Below are 21,507 nucleotides of genomic sequence, written 5' to 3' on the forward strand. Positions count from 1 at the left end.
CTGGCTGTTGTATTGGATCACACGTCGGACACTTCCCAAGTGTCTAGGACTGTGTGATGTATCGGCGAATAATGCGTGCAGATCCCAGTAAGGTGGCCTTCTGCAGCTGGCAGATGGTAATTTTGTCAGTGCCGATTGTGTTTAAGTGGAGGTCAAGGTCTTGAGGCACTGCACCCAGTGTGCCGATCACCACTGGGACCACTTTTACTGGCTTGTGCCAGAGTCTTTGCAGTTTGATCTTTAATCCTCATATGGTGTCAGCTTTTCCAGTTGTGTCTCTTTAGTCCTGCTGTCACCTGGAATTGCAACATCAACAATCCATACTTTGTTTTTTAACACGATTGTGAGGTCAGGAGTATTGTGCTCCAGAACTCTGTCAGTCTGAATCTGGAAGTCCTATTATTATTATTATTATTATTATTATTATTATTATTGCTATTGCTATTGCTATTGCTATTTGATTAAACTTAGGGATTTGCTAGTTCAGGCATGTCCAGAGTCCAGCCCAGGAGCCAATTGCGGCCCCTGTTCAAATTTCCACTTGCCCTCTCTTTCTAGGCTTCCCTCTCTTCCTCCTTTCTTCTCTCCCTTTCTTGACTTTCTTCCTCTCTTTGTTCATTCCTTCCTTCTTGAGGATCAGGGCCCAGAAAAGGTGGGCTCCTCAAGAAGAGAGAAAAAGAGATGGTGGCCTCTTGCATCCCTTCACCTCAATTAAGCATCATCTTCACTTTGGGTGGCTCTAGCCTCAGGCATCCCATCTCAGTGGCCCCTTCTCTCTACCCCCACATCTGTTTCTTTCTTTTTTTTTCTTTTTGCAAAGGAAGGCTCTGCAATTGCCCTGCTATCTCCAGGTGCTTTATGCTGCCACCGTCTCTGCATGGCCGGGAAAGGTGGGCTCTGGAGGCTGAGCACCTGCCTGGCTTCCCTCCCTTCCTTCTCTGCCCCACTTTCATCCTGTATCGTGGCCCAGCGTTTTCCAAAAAGGCTGCCCTTTGCTGCGGCTCTTCCTTTGAGAAGTAAGGGGGAAAACCAGGCAGCAACTATAAGCCCACCTGTCGAAACAAAGCCATCCCAACAGATGGCCATGCCACCAGACACTGAGGCAATAAATGCCACTGTCTAAAATGCCTTGAAGGTGCACAACAACAACAATCCTAATTAACTTACTTGCTCATCAGCCACACTTCCCATTGAATGGCTGGTACATTTATGTTCGTTAAAATTGTTCTTCGTTTTATATCAGGTATTGTTCTTTGATGGGTTTTTTTTTTTTGCACTACAAATAAGACATATGCAGTATGCATAGGAATGCGCTCATTTTTTAAAACAAACAAAGAAACTATAGTTTGGCCCTCCAACAGGCTGAGGGACCATGAACAAGTCCTCAGCTTAAGAAGTTTGGACATCCCTGCCTAGCCATTTTCATATGTATGCTAAGGTTCCAGTTTGTATGGCAATTTCTGGCAGAAATTGGGAGTATAAAAGGATCTCAGTCACGATGATTGCACCTTAGACTTAAAGTCAAGGACTCATGAGCTCTCATCATAGAATCATAAAAAATCGAGGTGGAAGAGACCACATGGACCATCTTGTCCAACCCCATGCCATGCAGGAAAAGCACAATGAAAGCACCCTTGATAAATGGCAATCCAACCTCTGCTTAAAAGCCTCCAAAGAAGGAGCATCCACCATGTTCCAAGGCAGTTGAGTTCTGCTGTTTAACAGCTCTCACAGTTAGAAAGTTCTTCCTAATGTTCAGGTGGAATCTCCTTTCCTGTAATTTGAGCCCTTTGCTCCGAGTCTTGTTCTCCAGGGCAGCAGAAAACAAGCCTGCTCTCTTTTCCTTATGACAGCCTTTCAGATATTTAAACATAACAATCATGTCTCCTCTCAACCTTCTTTTCTGCAGGCTAAACATCCCCAGCTCTTTAACATCAATAGGACATTTTCAGAAAGATTCTTAACTCCGTCTGCTTTCCCTGTTCTAAATACTGCCTGCTCTCTAAGGGCGATTTAATTTTTATATAGTGGTTTATATTTACAGTATGTGTTTCATTATTATTTATTTATTATTTTCACGGCATGTAAAAATTGTTGACAGTGGATATTGTTATTTGTCTACAGCATAATTAAGTACTTTTGCTAATTAAAATGTACTCCAAGGGAATTTTGGAAATGGAAGCCTAACTGAGAACCATTCTGCGATACAATTTTAATGTGCTCTGGGTTAATTTGGCTATTTGTCTTCGAGTGAAAACATCTTTTAAGACTGTGCTACACAACAATGGTTCTGATTTGTTAGTGTTAGCAAGGGAAAATGAATTTGGTTAAAACAGTGAAAAAAAATTCAGTACATAGTTATAAAACTTGGAATGCTTACTTGCTTAATGTGTTGTTGAAGTCTTTCATGGCCAGAATCACTGGTTTGCTGTGTGTTTTCCAGACTGTATGGACATGATCCCGAATCATTCTCTCCTGACGTCTCGCTCACATCTATGGCAGGAATCCCCAGAGGTTGAAGGGTCTTCATTATTCTATCTTGTATCTCCTTTGATATGTCCCATTACTCTGGGTAGACCAAAGTCTTATTTAATATATTGAGATAGATGAGCATGTGTGAGTGAAAGAGCAGGTGGAGGAAGGCACTCTGTCTGTTCTGTTTCTTTGCGGATGTGAGAACTAAGGGTGGGCCATGTCCACCATTGTTACATCCGTGTCTATCATTAGTATGAAGCCTTTGGCCTATCTCTGCATGTGGCTGGTTGCCCACTCCTGTTGTAAAGTGGAACCAGCTTGCATTTATGGGTACAGGGTAGCATTGTGTACAATGCTGTTGTTTAGCTGATCTGTGGAATTAATTCAATAGCTATTTCTGCCCTCATGAATAATAATTCTATTTTAGACACTTGGACCACTTGAGAAAAATGTGATGGATCTAGATTCATAGCAAGAGATTCTAAGATGCATTTCCTCAGATTGAAAGTGGCGCAAGTGGGCTGAGAAGGAAAATAGTACTGCATTGCCAGACACTAGTGCTGGGGGTTTAGGGAGCTGTCCTATGCAATCAAGCCCTCTCCTGGCTCTGTATTTGGCAATGACCTTACTATTCTTCCTTTCTCAGTTTTTCTCTAGCAGTGAAACTGGCCTGCTTCTGTTACTATCTCTAGGTTAAGTGGTTGCATTTGCTTCTGTCAGGCCCATACATGTGTCTGCAATGTGATATTTTATTAGATTAGACAGTCCCCATTGGCTCCATTCCCCTTGTTTCCTTGGGGATTTTGCTCAGCTCCAGTGCTGTTCCAATTCTATCTCTGAAAGTGATTTGGGTGTCTTCACTTCAAAATCCTCTTGATTTTAAGCATTTAGTTATAGAGACATCATGATGGAAAACAGAGCAGGATATTTGAACAATTCTTGGTTTAAAATACCTGGGATATTTTCTTTGAGAGTTGCTTGTTACAAAGCAGTTGTATGTGCTTTCACAGAATGTGGTGTTCCCATTATGAAAGGGGCATGCCATCTGTGTATGAAACCTGTGAGTTGTGACTGTAAACCTATTAGTCCCTGCTTGAATGTACAAGTAAGTGGAAAATTGTGATACACATGAAATATATTGGACTAGAGGTTGTTTTTTTTAAATGGCTAAATCTTATCACATTTAAACTTGTTTTGTTGGCACGAGCATTACTCAATCCAATAGGCAGATGCTAGACAAAGGCCAGGTTTTTTTTTTACTGACTTCACATTTTCTGACCTAATTTTAGTTCTTATCTGGAAAAATCCATGTATGCGGAGATGAACTAATGGGAAGTCTAGAATGTGCTTAAAAAAATCACCCCAAATTTATGAGAAATTCATTTAACATATCCACAAAGTTTCTGTCCTAACCCACCTAGAGGAATCCTGCAGGGCTGGAGCATTCTCACTTTACACCCTGTTGTTTCCCATTCCATCCTTGCCCAATTGTTACGTTTACTTAATAATCTTTTTAAAGTACACTCTCCTCAGTCCTCACAAGGGAGTTTATTTAAAAGTTTAAAAACCATGATTTGAATTATTCAGTTTAGGAATGTGCAGATTCTTTTTTATTACAATCGCCATTGGTGAACCTTTCCCTCATTAATTTACCTTAATCCACCCTACTAGTATTTTCTCACTGATCTATTAGTGTCTGAATAGGTACAAATGTTGTTTTTCTTCTTCTCTTGTTCCTTTTCTTTCCTCCACTGCTCTATTGAGTACCTTCCTGGACATAGTTTCTTCATAGTTGTTACAATTATGCTATAAGGCTTCTTTGGACCCCCCCCCCCCCCCCAACCCAAAGATAAGCAAGGAACTCCATTGTAGTTGTCTGGGGTCAGGCCTGCAGCTGTAACTCAGATTAAGTTGACCTTAATCAGAAACAAGTCCTTTTTTGACAACTGATGATAGATAGATTGCTGCAAGGGAGAGAACATTAGCCATCCTTTAGGCTTTTCCTTTTCTACTTCTCCTGATACAGTCCTTGCTTCTCCTGACCTTACTAATGATGTCTAAATGAGGTCATTCAAACATGTATTAGACTCCTCCCTGTCGTCTTTTCTTTCTTTTGGACAAGTTGCATTTGTGAAGAAAATATTGCCTGGCAATTCAGAATAAAGCATTCCTGACCTTGCCTGTCACTAGAAAAAAATCCTTTTGATTCAGAGAAAGATTACACATCTTAGTCTTCCATCTTCTAGTGGATGTTTTTTTTCTGAACTAAGATTCTCTCTCTTCCAGCCGAGGTGAAACTTTATAACTCTAAATGTGATTTTCCCGCATCTTGGCAGGGGGGTTGGACTGGATGGCCCATGAAGTCTCTTCTAATTCAATGATTCTATGATTCTATGATGTGAATGATTCTAGAACTTTAAAAGAAAATAAATAGTGGTCAGTCCTAGTAATGTTTCACCTTTATTTAGATATCACAAATGTATTCTGCTTCCTGTTCCAGTAAGTTATTCAATTTGTGTTGTACATAATACAAGAAGATTTAAAAGGAAGAAAGAAATAAAATGAATAAATGTATGATGGTTTTGGGGTTTTTTAAAAAAAAATCAGGTAAAACATGTTTTCAATGTTATTGTATTATATATCATGAATTAATATGTAGTCACAGTGCTGAAAAAGTTTATGCCAAATGGATTTGATTGCCATTATATTTTCTTAGTGAGAATTCCAAAGTGAAATCTCACGATGTGTCTTTCTGGCATACCATAGTTGCATCTTTATCTCTGCCTTCTTTCTACTCATAGCCCTGCTGCACTAGAGTCATTGATTGTTCTCACCACTCCAGGTATTTGAAACTTCTCCTCAAGTCCTTCTCTTTAGCTCCCATCTGTGGATCCAGGAATAACCCTGTGCTTAGCTTCACCTTTCTCCATAGTTTCCCACCTCTTTTACTAATAATGATAACTCCTCTACTTTCAGATATTCAGAGGTCTTCTGTTTCAAATATCTCTGCCTCTTTTCTCCTCTGAGGCATCAAAAGATTACCCTAGAACCGTGATGGTGAACCTATGACACGCGTGTCAGCACTGACACACATGGCTATTCTTGATGACACGCGGCCACATACAGAGAAATACACCTTATAAGAGCCAATCTAATTCCATCCTTACATTTGTAAAAGGCTCTGCAAATTTAACATCTGCACGTTTGAGCACTGTTCACTCCATAACTCAGCATGGATTATACATTTTTCTCATTTAAACTACAAATATTGCAAAATTATGGTTTTTTTCTCGAAGTGACACTCTACCCAAGTTATGCTCAGGTTTTGGGCAAATTTTGACACACCAAGCTCAAAAGATTGCCCATCACTGCCCTAGAACATCTGTGTGATCATATCTCTTTCCCTTCAAGTTCAGATTGATGGAAAAACAGTTTTATTTTGGTCCCAAACTGTGGAATGTATGTAACATTATCTTGTTCCATTGTTGCAAGCAATATTCTCATGGTGTATTTATTTGTTATTCTGCCAAATAATTTCAGTGGTTCTTATTTCTGGTCCAGTCAATGTGGGAAAAACTCATTCTGTCATGGACAAAAATAGCTTTAAGCCTCATTTTATTTGTAACAGATTTAAAATACTATTAACATGATTGAAAATAATAATAACTAGCCTGCACTGCTTGTATTCATCTTTCTGTTCCCAGCTAAATACTAGTTGACATTTCTAATAACATGGTTCTCCTCTTCATTTTGTTTAACAGGATTGGAGACTTTGTATCCACAGTGCTTAAATTTACATCCTTGATTTCCTACTTGCTGTTTTACATTTTGAAAACAATTTACAAATGGGGATGGGCTTTTTTTCACAATTATTTCCAAGTAGTGCTCTTCAAAGGAGTAAATAATAAAGTACCAGTAATATTGATTTGGGAAGGGAGTAGGGTTATGCTTGTTTGGGGAAATGGTTGTGACAGAAGGAAAGATAAAGCTAGAGTTGAAGGTAACTGAAAATTCTGTCAAACATCTGGTTTGCGTTCCAGATTCTCATTATAGCTTGAATCAAAGCGACAACCATGCGGTGATAGCCTACACAAATTGACAAGAGGACCTGGCGTGCTCCGCTTAGAACAGAGGCTCAGTGAAGCTTATGTTGAGCAGAAGGGCGGAAGTTGGTTTTAACCACTTATGTAAAAATCAAAGGCAAATACCCAAGATGATTGGTTGAGTCAACATACACATTTTCCCAGGGAGGTTGAGAATACACTACTAGAATCCTGGCCACTTTCCAGAAATATAAAATTTAATTTCTCAGCTTGTTTGTTTTGAACAGCAAGAAAAATAGAGAAAAGAAAGAAAGGCTCTTTAGATTTATGTCAGTCTGTTTTTCAACTGCACCATTGAACATGCTTGCTGCTGCCTGACTAGCCAGTGTGCTTTGCTGCTTAACACCAATTTGCGGTGAATTCCTCCTTGCACTAATTTCCTGATAATTTTATTAACTACTACAGAAAGATTAAATTGATCACCTAAGAACACACATGCACACATTACATAGTGAAGCAAATGTTTATGCTTAAAAATAAAATGCCTCCAGAAAATCCAAAATTGAGGATTTATACAAAAATAATTCTTCCAACAAATTATTGATATTGACAACAAATCCTAGGATTCAAGGTTCTTCAACCATTTCCTGAAATTTGTAAAGCTGCTTCAGCTGTCAGCATTTTGCCTAGAATTTGATGGATTTATGAAATGGTCCTTAAAATCACCCCAAACTCCAGAAGATAGTTGTAGGTGGGTTTGGAAGTGAAATTCCATATGGCTCCCACCCCTTAAAGAGAAATGTTTCAGTTTACTTTTTCAACTCTGCCAGTATAAGGCATTCTGCATTCTAAAACACAATGAGCCTGTTTTCTGAATTCAAATAATTCATAATAATATTCTTATAAACTCTGAATTAATTCCTATATTTCCTTCAAATTGTGTCCTCAATTCCTAAAACGGTTTTACAACAATGTAGCAAATTTGCCTTTAATTAGTCAATTGCATTATAAAAAGCACGCTCTTAATTAGAAATAATTATTTTCATCATTTATAACTCAAACAGAAACTAACAATTTACAACTTGATGAACTGAAACAAAATTTTGCCTGGAGAAATGTATTTTAAATCCAGTTCTCAATTATGACAAGAATCCAGGCTGAAGAATGGCATCTTAATTAGATTTTATTATGTCAATCTAACTGATGACAATCTTAACTGGTCAGTGTTTTCAGAGAGTGGTGTGTGCCATTAATCACCAAATGAATGGAAATCCAAGGAAATCCGGACCTGGAGTCTCTTAATTGGATTGTAGATGTCAGCAGTTTGGGGTGATGATAAATCATTGGATGTTTGAATGTTTGGATGTGAAAGAGCCATAAAAGTAATTGTTTTACTACATAAGTATGTCCATTTGATTTTCTTCTGGTTTGCTTAGTAATTGCAACTGGGATTCTTTTTTCCAACAGGTACAGAGAATCCGATAATTATATGTTGAATTAAAATATAATTTAATCCAGTACTCTCAGTCCATAGTATTATTTGGTAAGAAAGATTTTAAACAATGGAATTTTGAATTTCAAGTCCTGATCTTAGGGATGTAGCAATGTGACTTATGAAAATAACCAAATCAGATACCTATATATCCTGTTGTAAAATATTCCAAAATAGCTGATAAATTAGAAAAAGGAAAGTTCTATATTGCAAAATCATCCTCTCCCAACCAAATTTTCATCTTGAGATAAACTGATTTTTCTCAGACATAATGCTTGATCTGATCTTGGTTTATTAACCTACTTTGTCAGTTACAATTTGTAAAAAAACAAAACCAGATTTTTTCTTCTTTGGATTAAAGCTATGATGCTAGGAATTTAATTTGTGGGCATGTTGATATATAGAAGAAAAGGCATCAAAATACAAGGAAAAAAACTTTTTCTGAATTATTACTTTTAGTTGAAGTTAAAGGTTTAAATTATTGTTTTGTACACTTGCTGAACATGCTCAGTACACCTTTTGTTGCTTATGATTTTTGGGAATGAAACTCGTTTTAATTATGAGCATGACTTTACTAATTTAGGTGAGATACTAAACTCTCCTTTTAATTTTTTTAAAGCTAGTGTATCTTTTTGTTGGCTAGTTTTAGTCAATTATTCATATGGCACCTTTTCCTGTATTTCATCTTTTCCTGTGATGAAATAATCTATGTAATGTTTGTGTATATTAATTCCTAACATTTTAATATGCCTTCATGGAAACCACTTTGATAATATTTCTTGGAGAAAAATATTGCATGAGAAGATGCTGTGCACTTGTTTAATTTAACGTAAATCCTTTTGAAAAAGCTGAGCAGTTAACCCAGTAGAAAGAACTTGGAAAGCATTTTCCTACTAGAGACTTAACAGAGCTTTTATAAAACCCAGATCTTTTTCCTTCATTGCATCAAATGCTTTTTGTCCATTTTACCCAGTTGTGTAAGGCAGTGATGATATAAACATTTGTTCTTTTATCAGATCTCAGACATTTCATGGCTACCTTGAAGATATCATCAACTATCGCTGGGAACTGGAAGAAGGCAAGCCCAATCCCCTCCGAGAAACTGCTTTCCAGGAACTTCCATTACGCACCCGCGTGGAGATACTGCATCGCCTTTGTGATTACCGGCTAGATGCTGATGATGTGTTTGACCTACTCAAGGTGTGTTGGAAGATGACAGATATTAGATGGGGAACATGGGAAGTGGAATGATACACATTTCCATCAAAAAGACATCTCATTTTACTCATAGCTGCATTTCATGACCCATTGTGGAAGTAAGCTCACTTAAAAGACAGATTCATTTGGTAGATTACCTTTGGTATATACAGTTCTCCCAAAATAGAGAACAGAAGGAACCTGATGCATGAAATAGAACATTACTCACTGCCTTTGATATTTCCACCATGTATTTATGCCTCACTGGTAGTGGTTCTTCAACTGAACCAAACCTATAATAAATAGGCCCTGCCTTTATATTTATCTATTTGAAAAGTATTTCATTTAAATAATGAATTATTGTAGATTGTGGAGATACTAAGAAACTATCCTGATTTTAATAGATTTAGCAGTCAGGTAAAATCATATGAGACTAAGCATCAGCTCTAGGGAATGTTTGCTTCCTGACATCATAATTGTCTCTATCTGTATTTTAATGCCATTCTATTAGCATCATTTTCACACTATATGTACAATAGCTTAAATAAATTAATTGCGAATTATAAATGCCATGGGTTAATATGGTTTGATTTTACGAGAGTTGTTTATTAAAATCAGACTAAGGACACATAACAGTCTTAAGGTAATTAATATATCTGTGTGAAGTGTTCTTGTGTGTCTAGGCCAGTCTTTTTTCATTACTATCATCATAATTTTGAGGCTTTCAAATAGCCATTTGTGCTGGGATAGCAACTTATAAATTCAGACGTTGGCTTGCATTGGAAAATCATGAATGAGAGATGTACTAGTGTAGGATTTAACTGCATGGATGGGGTTTAATTACATTTTTAAGATAACTAAATTGACCTTTATTTTTCTGAACCAACAAACTTTTGTTCGATTCTGAATCAGGAAATTTATTCAAAACTATAGTTAGCCGATTCAAATATAATAGCAAGATACCATTTGATTAAAGCAGCATGTAACGATTTGTAACTCTCACCAAGTTTTCAGATGACACCAAATTGGGAGGGATAACCAATACTCCAGAGGACAAGAGCAGAATTCAAAATGATCTTGACAGATTAGAGAGATGGGCCAAAACTAATAAAATGAAGTTCAACAGGGACAAATGCAAGATACTCCACTTAGGCAGAAAAAATGAAATGCAAAGATACAGAATGGGGGACGCCTGGCTCGAGAGCAGAACGTGTGAGAAAGATCTTGGAGTCCTTGTGGACATGAACCAACAATGTCATGTGGTGGCAAAAAAGCCAATGGGATTTTGGCCTGCATCAATAGGAGCATAGTGTCTAGATCTAGGGAAGTAATGCTACCCCTCTATTCTGCCTTGGTTAGACCACACCTGGAATATTGTGTCCAATTCTGGGCACCACAATTCAAGAGAGACATTGACAAGCTGGAATATGTCCAGAGGAAGGCGACTAAAATGATCAAGGTTCTGGAGAACAAGCCCTATGAGGAGCGGCTTAAAGAGTTGGGCATGTTTAGCCTGAAGAAGAGAAGGCTGAGAAGAGATATGATAGACATGTATAAATATGTGAGAGGAAGTCACAGGGAGGAGGGAGCAAGCTTGTTTTCTGCTTCCCTGGAGACTAGGACACGGAACAATGGCTTCAAACTACAAGAAAGGAGATTACATCTGAACATGAGGAAGAACTTTCTGACTGTGAGAGCCGTTCAGCAGCAGAACTCTTTGCCCCAGAGTGTGGTGGAGGCTCCTTCTTTGGAAACTTTTAAACACAGGCTGGATGGCTATCTGTCGGGGGTGCTTTGAATACAATACTCCTGCTTCTTGGCAGGGGGTTGGACTGGATGACCCATGAGATCTCTTCCAATCTATGATTCTATGATTCTCTTAACTGTGATACTTGTCCATGTTGTCTGAATGTAACCCATGTGACACCTTGTAGTTCAGTCTACATTGTACGACAATGTGGGATAGCAGGAAAATTGTAATTCTTTCCTCACAATGTGGCCAGATGCTTCAGATAACAGATGAGTTTATCAGTCAGCTATCATAACCTCAGGTGGTGGTCTGGAAATGCTTGTGGAATAGCTCTGCTCCAATTATCCTTTTGAAAAGCTTTAAACTGTGATTGTCAGTTTTTCTATAAGTGTCTAAGAACAAGAGCCAGCAGGAACCCAGTTTTATTGTAAGATTGCTTCCTAGCCAACCTACCCCCAAAATTATGAGAACACTCAGTTCTGTGTGTGTATTTCCCATGGGCAATGCCTTTCCCAAACTGTCCTGTGCAGGCAACCATTATATTAGAAAGGTCCCTTTCATAGCTCCTTGGAAAGATAAGTTAAGCAGGTGTAGCTTCTCTTGTTACTGCAGAACTATGGTAGGAGAAGATGCACCTGCTTGCAGCCGAAGCCAAGCATGGCCTTTGTAGAACTTAAGAATTCTGCCCCTTGAGGAGGGAGAGCCCACCTGCTGCTTTGCTATTAAAGATATAAGAGGCCACTTTGAATTAGGTCTTAGCAAGCTTTACTTAGCCTTTCTCATGAATATATTTACAGCACATATATCTCAGTGTAAATTGGCGCAGTTGGCCACTTTTTTGACAAGCAGATATTTGAATAGTTATAGTTACTTTAAAGGGTACAAGAAGGCTTTCCAGATTAGTCTAAGAAGTTGGGAAGATTTACAGGGAAGCAGGAAAGTGCAACAGTGCTAGAGAGTGTTGCCTGATGTGTACAAAGCTCACTCGTGAATGGCCTATTGCTGCATCTAAAGTTAGTGCTGTTTGTATTTGTCGGGAGCACCAAGTAGTACAGCATCAAAATGGAAAGTGCATGGCCATGAGAAATTATGGTACATTCAGGAAAAGGAGAAGTCGTGTTATCATTTGTCCAGGACTGTAGAAATATTAATATTTGAAAGAGTATTAAGGGACAAGTATTGACTGCTGTTTTTCAAATGTTGACTTTTGTGTGTGCTTCAAAATGCAGGGTCTGGATGCAGATAGCCTCCGGGTGGAACCGCTGGGTGAGGATAGCAATGGTGCCCTCTACTGGTATTTTTATGGCACTCGAATGTACAAAGAGGAACCAGTGAAATCAAATGGAGAGCTGTCTTCAAACAGGTACAAACTTCTCTTCGTCATCAGGGCAAAAGTGGATCAAATAGTCCTCTGGTGCTTAACATTTGGGAAGGAAACAACAGTTGAAATATCCTTGCTAGGCCTTTGACAGGTTAACTATGTCTTGATAACAACTAGTATTGCAGTTACTACTGTTTGTCATTTAGAAATGAATGTTTTGCTGGTTCATTTTGGTTGCATGCAGAGCATCTTTGTAAGTTAGGTCATGGTTAGTTCCATGTTACAAACTTAAAAATCAAACTTGTAAAAAAATGAAGGTTTTACAAGAAATTCATAAAAGAAGTGGAACTTAAAGCCATGTTTTTTTTACAATCCAAGCACAATTCTAATTATTAGTCTGGTTCTTCTAAAGCACAGATAAAGCCAAGCAGGATGTTTGAAGGTCTTAAGAATCTTGCCATTTGAAATTAGAAAGTTCACTTGCAATACATTCCAGAAAGCTAGACCTTTTCTAATAATAAAACATTGTGCATTCTTTTGAATTAATTGTCTACAATGTGGCTCTGTACCCTTTCTTGGAGTTAGTCTCAATGAGCTTCACTCATTGCTGCAGTTACATACTGCTTATACTGTCTTTCCTTACCCTCCTGTTCTTTCCAACTGCTGTTACGAGGTTCTGTTGTTTGTCTGTACTTTTTTGATGTGTTCTAGGGGATGCGAGGCACAGATTGACACTCCAATGGTTCCAGAAAAAGTAGTGAAAAGACGAGGCCGACCTCCAAAACGGAAAAAATTGCTGGAGGAGAATTTCTTGAGGTAAAAAAAACATTGACACAGTATCTTGACACACCTTTGTACCAATTGTAAATATTTCTTTTGTGTCATCAGTGTTTTACAAAGTAGAGAATTATATAGTCTGAATTTTGATAGTAATGAAAAACTGAGGAAAGCTGTGGAAAGTGAGCAGCAAGAATAACAAGGGACAGGTGAGCATAAACTGCTGGGTTGCATACTTGCATGGATAGCAAGGGTGAGGAGATGCTGGTTAAAAGGCCAACATAGGAGCTACCTCAGCCAAGCTCAGAAGAAGGACCCATGAGAGTAGCTACCACTTCTCAGCTTGCAGAAAAGTGCAAGCAATCTCCTCTGAGCACACAGATTGATGGGTTTAGCTTTTGTGGACTAGCAAAGAGAGAAGGCTCATTAGTGGTGCATTTTCATCACTTCTTCCTTTTCATCTAACACAAAAGATCTTTTGAAATGATGACTGAAACTCATAGTGGGTTGAACATCTAATCCGTATAGGACAGTAGTAGCAAAGGATATCCAATTCAGTGAAGCAGAACTTCCCTTGAAGAATCAGGTTTACAGCCTACAGGTAATCCTGAATTCATCTTTGCACTCGGATGTCTAGGTTGCAGCTTTAACCAGAGGTATGTCTGCTCAGTTTAGCCTAGGACACCACTAATATCAATTTCTCAAGATGTCTGGTCTAACTGTAGTGGTATCCACAGGAAAAAGAGATGTCTCCAAGTGCTGCTTTGGCTGGCTGTTTTAGTTTGGAAAAATCCCAACATGTTTTAGCCTATTGTATATATCAGTGGCCTTCTTCAGATATTAAACAAAAACACACAATCACATGAAGAGCTACATTATATATGATTCTAATCAATGTACACTACTTAAAACCTGTGCATACTGATATGAAATTCAAATGTAAAAATTATGAAGCTGAGAATCTCACTGCATTTGCTGGAGTAGTACAGTCCACCTCTAAATTGATTATTGCAATTCATATTATATTGGTCCAACTTTATTCAGAAATTTTTCTTGGACCAGAAAATATTCCCAAGGATTTCATGGGTTCTCGAGCACTGCACATTTCATGTTGTCACTGGCTACTTTCAAAGCTAAAAATGACTTTCATCCAACATGCCTGAGCTTCTCCTTCCATATCAACCTGGAAATGAGGAGGCTCTTCTACATTTCTGTCCCCAGAAGTGGTGTCATTGGTTGCATCTTCTCTATGGCCTATCCCCAGGGGTAGAATGGTTGGTTGAGACAAGAGATACGACTTCCTCAGTGGTTGGCTCCGTATTGTGGAACGGTTTGCTACATGAGGCTCAGATGACTTCATTCCTGATTGCCTTTTACCAGCTTGTAAAGGTGTTTTTATTTTGGAACACTTTTTATTGACAGACTTTTAATTTGCTAAGTTGAAATTATTTTATTGAAGATTGTATTTTATCTGCCATACCTGTCTCTGTTGTTGTTTCTGTGTTTTACTATTGTAGTTTTAATTAGTTTCAATTGCTTTAAGTAATCCAGAGAAAGGTGGGAGTATAAATCTTGATAATAAATAAAAATAATGTCATGAGGCCATTTATGAGGGAAGTTACCTTGAAGCTTACAATACTATCATTTAACTAAATGTTACAGTATTGGGCAGGTTCTTTAGAGAGTGATTGTTGTGCAATTCCAAGTACTCTTAGATGAACCTAATTATTTGGATCCCTAGGCAGGCTATGACCCCAAAGAGGCAGGGATGAGTGAGGAGCTTGGTGATGGGAACAGGGTGAATTGGGTGCATGGTGCACAGTGGCAGATTGTGCCCAGTGGCTCTTTTCCCCTAACTGTGGGGAAAAGTCTTAAGTTGGGGGGGGGGGGGGGTCAGCACTTGGTGAGCACCAGAGGCCTCGGGTGGGGGGGCACATGTGGCATGCAGGCCATTTTTTGTGCAAGTTTGATCTAAGTTAATGTTTTTCAGGTGTGAAAATGAAGCCCCTTTCATTTCCCTATGATGTTTTAATCTTTTATGTACTTTTATATGTGCTAGTGGTGCTATATACTGTTGGCTGTATACTTTTTTAAAATGAGAAGCAGTAAAAATATTTAATATTCCTCAAATTCATTGGGCCTTTCAGATATCACTGTGTTTTGTTTTGTTGTGCTTCTTCATCCTAAACTGACTGACCTTCTAGAATAGAATGGGTTTATTGGATGTGGAAAACAAACTCTGATCAGGGGGCAGAGAACCATGGTGACTTATATAAAGGTTATGTATTTGGGTCTTTTAATTGTAAAACTTGCAGAAACAGAGAGAGTGAAACTTTATTGTGAAGATGTAGTAGATATATGGTTGTGAAAGTCATAGGAGAGAAAGGCTGCATAAGCTTCTTTGATCACTAGAAACTCCATTCACTGTTGGAATCAAAGAAGACCTAAGGAGAGTTACTCTTTCAGAATTTTAAAATGAGGAAAGTTAGGATAAAGCAAAAACATCTGGTATTTTCAGCACAGACTTCTCATAACAGTTATGTTTTCTGTGCGGATGCAGTTATTGCTCAAATGCTCTCAAGTTTCTCTGAAACTTTATTATTTTAATAAATTTTAATTGATTGTTGAGTTACTAGGCTCTATCTTATAGTTTTTCTCTTAGTGCTGAGATGAAGCTATGTTTCTGTTGTCATAGTTTGAGCACTGGTTAGGGCAAATTTTGCAAAACTAAGCCCTGAAGTATGAATAGCATGTTTGTAATGTGTATAATTACAATGTATGTAATACTGAAGAATACAGGTATTAGCTAGTTCCAGGCCTGAAGCCAGCCTAACTATAAACAAAGAATTGATTTATAATGAATTCAACTGTGTCAGCATGAAACGGTTAATAGTATCAGGTCTCTGTTACTGATGAATAATGGCCAAGAATGATAGGCCTCCAAGTATTCCACCACAGATCTGCCTCTGATTAGAGATTGGAAGGGTCTAAAACAGTTCAGAAGAAATAGAAGCCAGACTGTGGATGATAACACTTCATTATTAGCTTTAAGGCTGATAATAAGATTGTTTATAGTTGATAAGAGTCAGCTTGTGCTGTTAAAACTCCACTATTTGTTAGGCTAGATATGATTTGTATATAAATAATTATGTACCCATTATGAAAATAATGATGTCTATATGAATAGCTGCCCCTATAACTATCGTAGGGCTCATGTAAATATTTTCCATGCATACCTATATATTTTCTTCAGAGAAGTTATGTTTAAGTAGATTGCATAATATTTCATTAATGCTGTATGAAACCTTATATGTAATATAAAGTTGACAAAATATAATGTGCCTAGACACTAAAAAGCCATTGAGCCCCTGGTTGCGCAATGGATTAAACCCTTGTGCCAGCAGGACTGAAGACCGACAGGTCGCATGTTCGAATCTGGGGAGAGTGCGGATGAACTCCCCCTGTCAGCTCCGACTCCCTATACAGGGGCATGAGAGAAGCCTCCCACAAGGATGGTAAAACATCAGAATATCCAGGTGTCCCCAGGGCAGTGTCCTTGCAGACAGCCAATTCTCTCAGACCAGAAGCAACTTGCACTTTCTCAAGTTGCTCCTGACTTGAAAAAAACAAAATAAAAAGCCATGTTTTCCCCAGAATGGAGTGGATATCTGTATTTCTATGATTGTATATACTAAAAACGGGCTAAAAATCGTAATTACGGACTCTGGTAATTTTTCCATACAAAATATCACAGGATCCCAAGATTTAGGAGTGTTTAAGTATAGTGTTGATTCTTACTCTACTTGTTTGAACTTTACAATGGCTCATGAGCTGGGAGCTCAGGTGATTAGAGAGATCTCCGAACCGATGCAGATTAGGTCACAGGTGGCAAAAAACTCTCTGGCCCCATCTACACTGCCATATAATTCAGTTTCTGAATGCAGATTAACTGCATTGACTGGCAGTGTAGACTCATATAATCCAGTTCAATGCAATTAATCTGTATTCTGAACCTGGATTATATGGCAATGTGGATCCAACCTCAATAAACAGATAAGACTGCTGAGGAACCATACCTGTTTCACCATGTACAAACAGCTCTGATGCCTTAATGGTAGAAGGCATATTTCTTTGTTTAAATTTGCTTACATCTTAATACCACATGACCTTTTTTCTTTATGCTTGCAGGGAGAAGGCAGAAGAAAATGTACCTGTGCATGATTCACAACTGAGAAATGGTAAGAAGTTATGAATTACCCCAGCTCATCTTCTGCCCCATGGAAAGAAGAGTAACCGGAGTTATCTTTTGTCCATTTATTCTAGACAGATAGGGAACAAAAATATAGATCCTATTCCTTGAATATGCCATTTTAGTAGTGCAGTTTTATTTTTGTGCAGGGAAATGGTGGTTGAATGTACCTTGGTATAAGTTAACTGGGTGCGATACTAGAGGTGCTTTCTTTCCTAATGTCCTGCTGACATTCTTTCAGTTACTGGGAAGAAAATGTCTGCAAAACACATCTTCCCCATCCTTACACTACAGATTTAGCAATAATATGTCTATGTTTTTTAAAGGTTCTAAAGGACCAGGTCATGGAACATGGTGGCTGCTGTGTCAAACAGAAGAAGAATGGAGACAAGTCACAGAGAGCTTCAGAGAAAGAACATCTTTAAGAGAGAGACAGCTCTACAAACTTCTGAGTGAAGACTTTCTGCCAGAGATCTGCAACATGATTGCACAAAAAGTAATGGAGTTTATTTTATAAGTGCCTTCTTGTCACATGGTTCACTTGAGTTAGCCAGTGAGCACATGAGGGAAAGAGAAGGGTTTGCTCTAGAATTACAGATGAGGTACATCTAAAAGTATAGTTTCCATGAGCATTCTTTGCAGAGTAGAGAAAGGTCATTTTGTTTTTATAATAATCTACCTAAATTGTGGCTCCTGGAGAAGATATACCTGAGGTGGAATATTGATTCAAAGGCAGATGGTCCTATTAAATTTTTTAGAGTTTTATGGTATATAATTCTGTATATAATTTGTATCCAAGAGGGAAGGCATGCCTTCCTTTGAAGTGCCTTGCTTGGCAAATGTGGGCATGCTCTCATTTTAACACAATCTGTTCTAGATGCGGGGAAGTGGATACATCTTGCCGTGTGGAAGAGAATTGTACTACATGATTTAAGTGTTTTTCAACTGGGTTTTAAGGTTCCTTGTCCATCTCATCAACATTTTGGAGCCTACACCTTTTGGATACATGCTATTCTCTGTTGTTTTAAAAGCAACAGAGAACTCAAGTAAATGAATAAGTGAGAAATTAATTACAAAACTCTTTGTTAAAAATATTGTAGATTATTATTTTCTTACCATTAGTAATAATGGTTACCTATAATGCAAAGGCTTCTGGACCTGTGCTGATGCATATGGCTTCTCTCCCCATTCCTAAGGAGAAACGACTTCAGCAAATGGAGTATTCTCCCAGATGGATGTCTGACCGGCAGCATATCAAACCAGTTCAACAAGAGGTAAGACCAGTATGTGATGCTAGGCTCGAATGTGTCCAGGGAAAGGTGACCAAAATGGTCAAAGCTGTGGAAATCAAGCCCTGTGAGGAGTGGCATAGGAAGCTCGGTATGTTTAGTTTGGAAAAGAGAAGTTTGAGAAGAAACCTGATAGCCATGTCTGGATATTTGAAATGATCTGATATTGAGGAGGGGGTAAACTTGTTTTCTGCTGTGCTAGAAACTAGAACACGGGACAGTGGATTTGCAGGAAAAGAGATTCAACCTAAACGTTACGAAGTACTTCCTGATGGTAAAAGCTGTTAGCCAGTGGGGTCTGCTGCTTCGGAATGTGGTGGAGTCTCTTCCTTTTAAAGTTTTTAAGCAGAGGCCGAATGACCATCTGTTGTGAGTGCAACATCGCAGGGGGAGAGACTAAGTGGTTCTAGTGGTCTCTTCTAACTGTGATTCTATGGATCTTTCAATATGACTTTTTGAGGAAAGTCAGTATGTGGTGGTAATCCTATCTCATGTTAATCACAGTAAAACAAAGCATCCCTATGTCTGCCTCCTAAGAGGCACCTCCTCTTGTTTGTACAGAAAAGCCTCAGTAGAAGAGTGTATACTACTGCATTATTTCTGATATAAGTTTAACAAAAATATCACTGAAGTGTAATTGCACATAATCGTGTGCAGGCTACAAAACTGCAAATACAGATTCAAGGAAACAGATGGATGTCAATCAGCAGCAAGTTTGCTGTAACATAGATTAATTCCTGCCTGTAACCCAAAGTCTGTCAGAACTCTGTTAAAGTATCATGTCCATATTTTCAGCCTTTGGCTTGAATGGTGAAGATGTGTGCAGGGGGAAATGCAGCAGCTACTATGGATGTTACTGATAAACATACCCGAGAAGTAGAATGCCAACTGCTTTTTGTCCTTGCAGTTGCACATATGGGTCTCTTTAAGTTGGAAGGATTGCCAGGACCTGATAGCAGGAAGGTTGGGAAGCCTGCAATGGCAATACAAAAACTGTGTTGTTTTTGTGCCTGTATCATATTTTTGGAATGACCTCTTCCTTCCTAGTTCTGAGATGTGGGTGTAGTTAAATCTTTGATGTGACTGTCCTGTGGGCTTCTAATCCTTCAGGGTATTTCTCAAACAGGTGGTTCAGATTATCTCCTCATTAAAAACCATTTGAGCAGCACCTTCATTAAGGAGAAGCTGCGGAAATCTTTGTAGGGATAACACAGGGGAAGAGATGAAGGGACAGGGGCTGAACAATATCTGAGGAAAGAGTAAGGCAGATTGTTTTGCACAACTTGAAGATTTAGAGAGCATTTGTTCTTTTTGAGAAACTGGCTATGGGAGAAGACAACGCAGAAGGCAGAATCAGAAGCAGCCCATAGTGCCCTCTACTGCAGGCATGTGCATTGTGTGTTAGTAAAGCTGCAGATGAACAAATCCTCCCCTACATTCTGTCAGAAACTGCTATTCTACTACAGCTGCCATGCATTTCTCCAATTTGAGTCATGGAAATGCTTCTGTTTCATTTTTACAACATATATTTATTTATTTCCTATATTTATATTTAAATTTATTTCCTATATTTATATTTAAAAGAGCAGGGTTTTGTTTTAAGGGATAAATCATGACTGATTTGAACCTGTTCCTAAGTATATTTCCTTGCTTCAAACAGAGATTTTTTTTAAAAAAAATCTCAACTGATTTAAACCTGTTCCTGAGTATGTTTTGGCTTAATTCAAGGAAACTTTAAAAATAGCTGGACCTAAATTAACATTTCACCAAAAAAAAAATATCAGTAGGCACCTCTGAATAACACTGTGATGTTCATGAACCTTTGCTGAGAAATATCAACAAAGACAGATCCATACTCTAAAGTGCTTGAATTTTATTGGAAGACAACTAACAAAGTGCAAAAGGATAAAGGACAGATATTTGAAATGCAGTTACATGTAGACTTTGGACCCAAAGCCTAATGGGGTTGTGCAGAAACTTCAAACCTTACATTATTTCTGTTTTTTCTCCTCTGTTTTTTAAATGGGGTCGGCCCAACATTTATACTACTATAGGTGATCACCTGTGGCCAGGTATGATTGGTTTGATATGAATGTTTTCTTGAACAAAGGAATGATGCTGAACTGCAGACAATGAGAACTAACAAGCACTATCAATTGAATCTCCCTCCTGCCTTAATATGCATTTGGAGCATACCTACTTTGTGAAGAATCACTATTACAAAAAGTCGTTGAAGTATCCCCTCTCCCCCAGAGCTAGAAAGGATGCTGTAGTGGGCAATACATTTTTGTAATATAGTCTGTTCTGTATTTTAGCTAAGCCAAACTAACTGTAGATAGGTTATAACAAACAAGTGTGGTGTTACTCTCTAGCATGTGTGATGTACAGGTTGTCCTTCTCTCCACTCTGGAGTTGTAAGGTGGGCAAGTTTATCAAAGCATTTGCACAGGTATAGATATCACAGGTATATATGTCACATAACTCCAGAATAGCCAGGCACAGATGACATTGTATGCATATATTGTATTGGCAGAGATCTTGTTAAAAAGACCAGCTGCCAATTGAGAGGAAAGACCAGTGAGGCTGATTGTCCTTAAAATATACCATGAAGAATAAATAGCCCTTTTCTTTCTCACAGTAGGGATAAGGTTCTTCAATAGAGTGGTTGGTGTGATTTTAGATGAGAAAGGATAATAATAGGATAAATTATAAATACTTTATTATTTATTTGTTTGTTTATTTTGGAAATTTCTATATCACCTTTCTCCAAAGACTCAAGACAGTTTACATCAGCAGTTAAACATAAATAAAATAAACAATTAAAAAGGGTAGAAATTCCCCCTCAGTTCCGGTCGTATGTAAAATTATCATTAAATAATAAAGCCATTTAAAATTCCCAAGAAGATAAAATATG

General features: G+C 38.2%; 1 protein-coding gene across 1 annotated transcript in view; it reads left to right on the forward strand.

Moving 5' to 3' along the window:
- CECR2 (CECR2 histone acetyl-lysine reader) overlaps positions 1–21,507 on the forward strand; it is a 108,844-nt gene that overhangs the window by 67,363 nt on the left and 19,974 nt on the right. Inside the window, exons 3-8 of the mRNA XM_060776683.2 lie at positions 9,027–9,210; positions 12,187–12,320; positions 12,990–13,094; positions 17,244–17,293; positions 17,631–17,800; positions 18,501–18,578. Coding sequence (XP_060632666.2) covers positions 9,027–9,210; positions 12,187–12,320; positions 12,990–13,094; positions 17,244–17,293; positions 17,631–17,800; positions 18,501–18,578 — 721 coding nt within the window. The remainder of the gene's footprint in view (positions 1–9,026; positions 9,211–12,186; positions 12,321–12,989; positions 13,095–17,243; positions 17,294–17,630; positions 17,801–18,500; positions 18,579–21,507) is intronic.

The sequence above is a fragment of the Anolis sagrei genome, chromosome 5 (genome assembly GCF_037176765.1).
Source record: "Anolis sagrei isolate rAnoSag1 chromosome 5, rAnoSag1.mat, whole genome shotgun sequence".
Lineage (NCBI taxonomy): Eukaryota > Metazoa > Chordata > Lepidosauria > Squamata > Dactyloidae > Anolis > Anolis sagrei.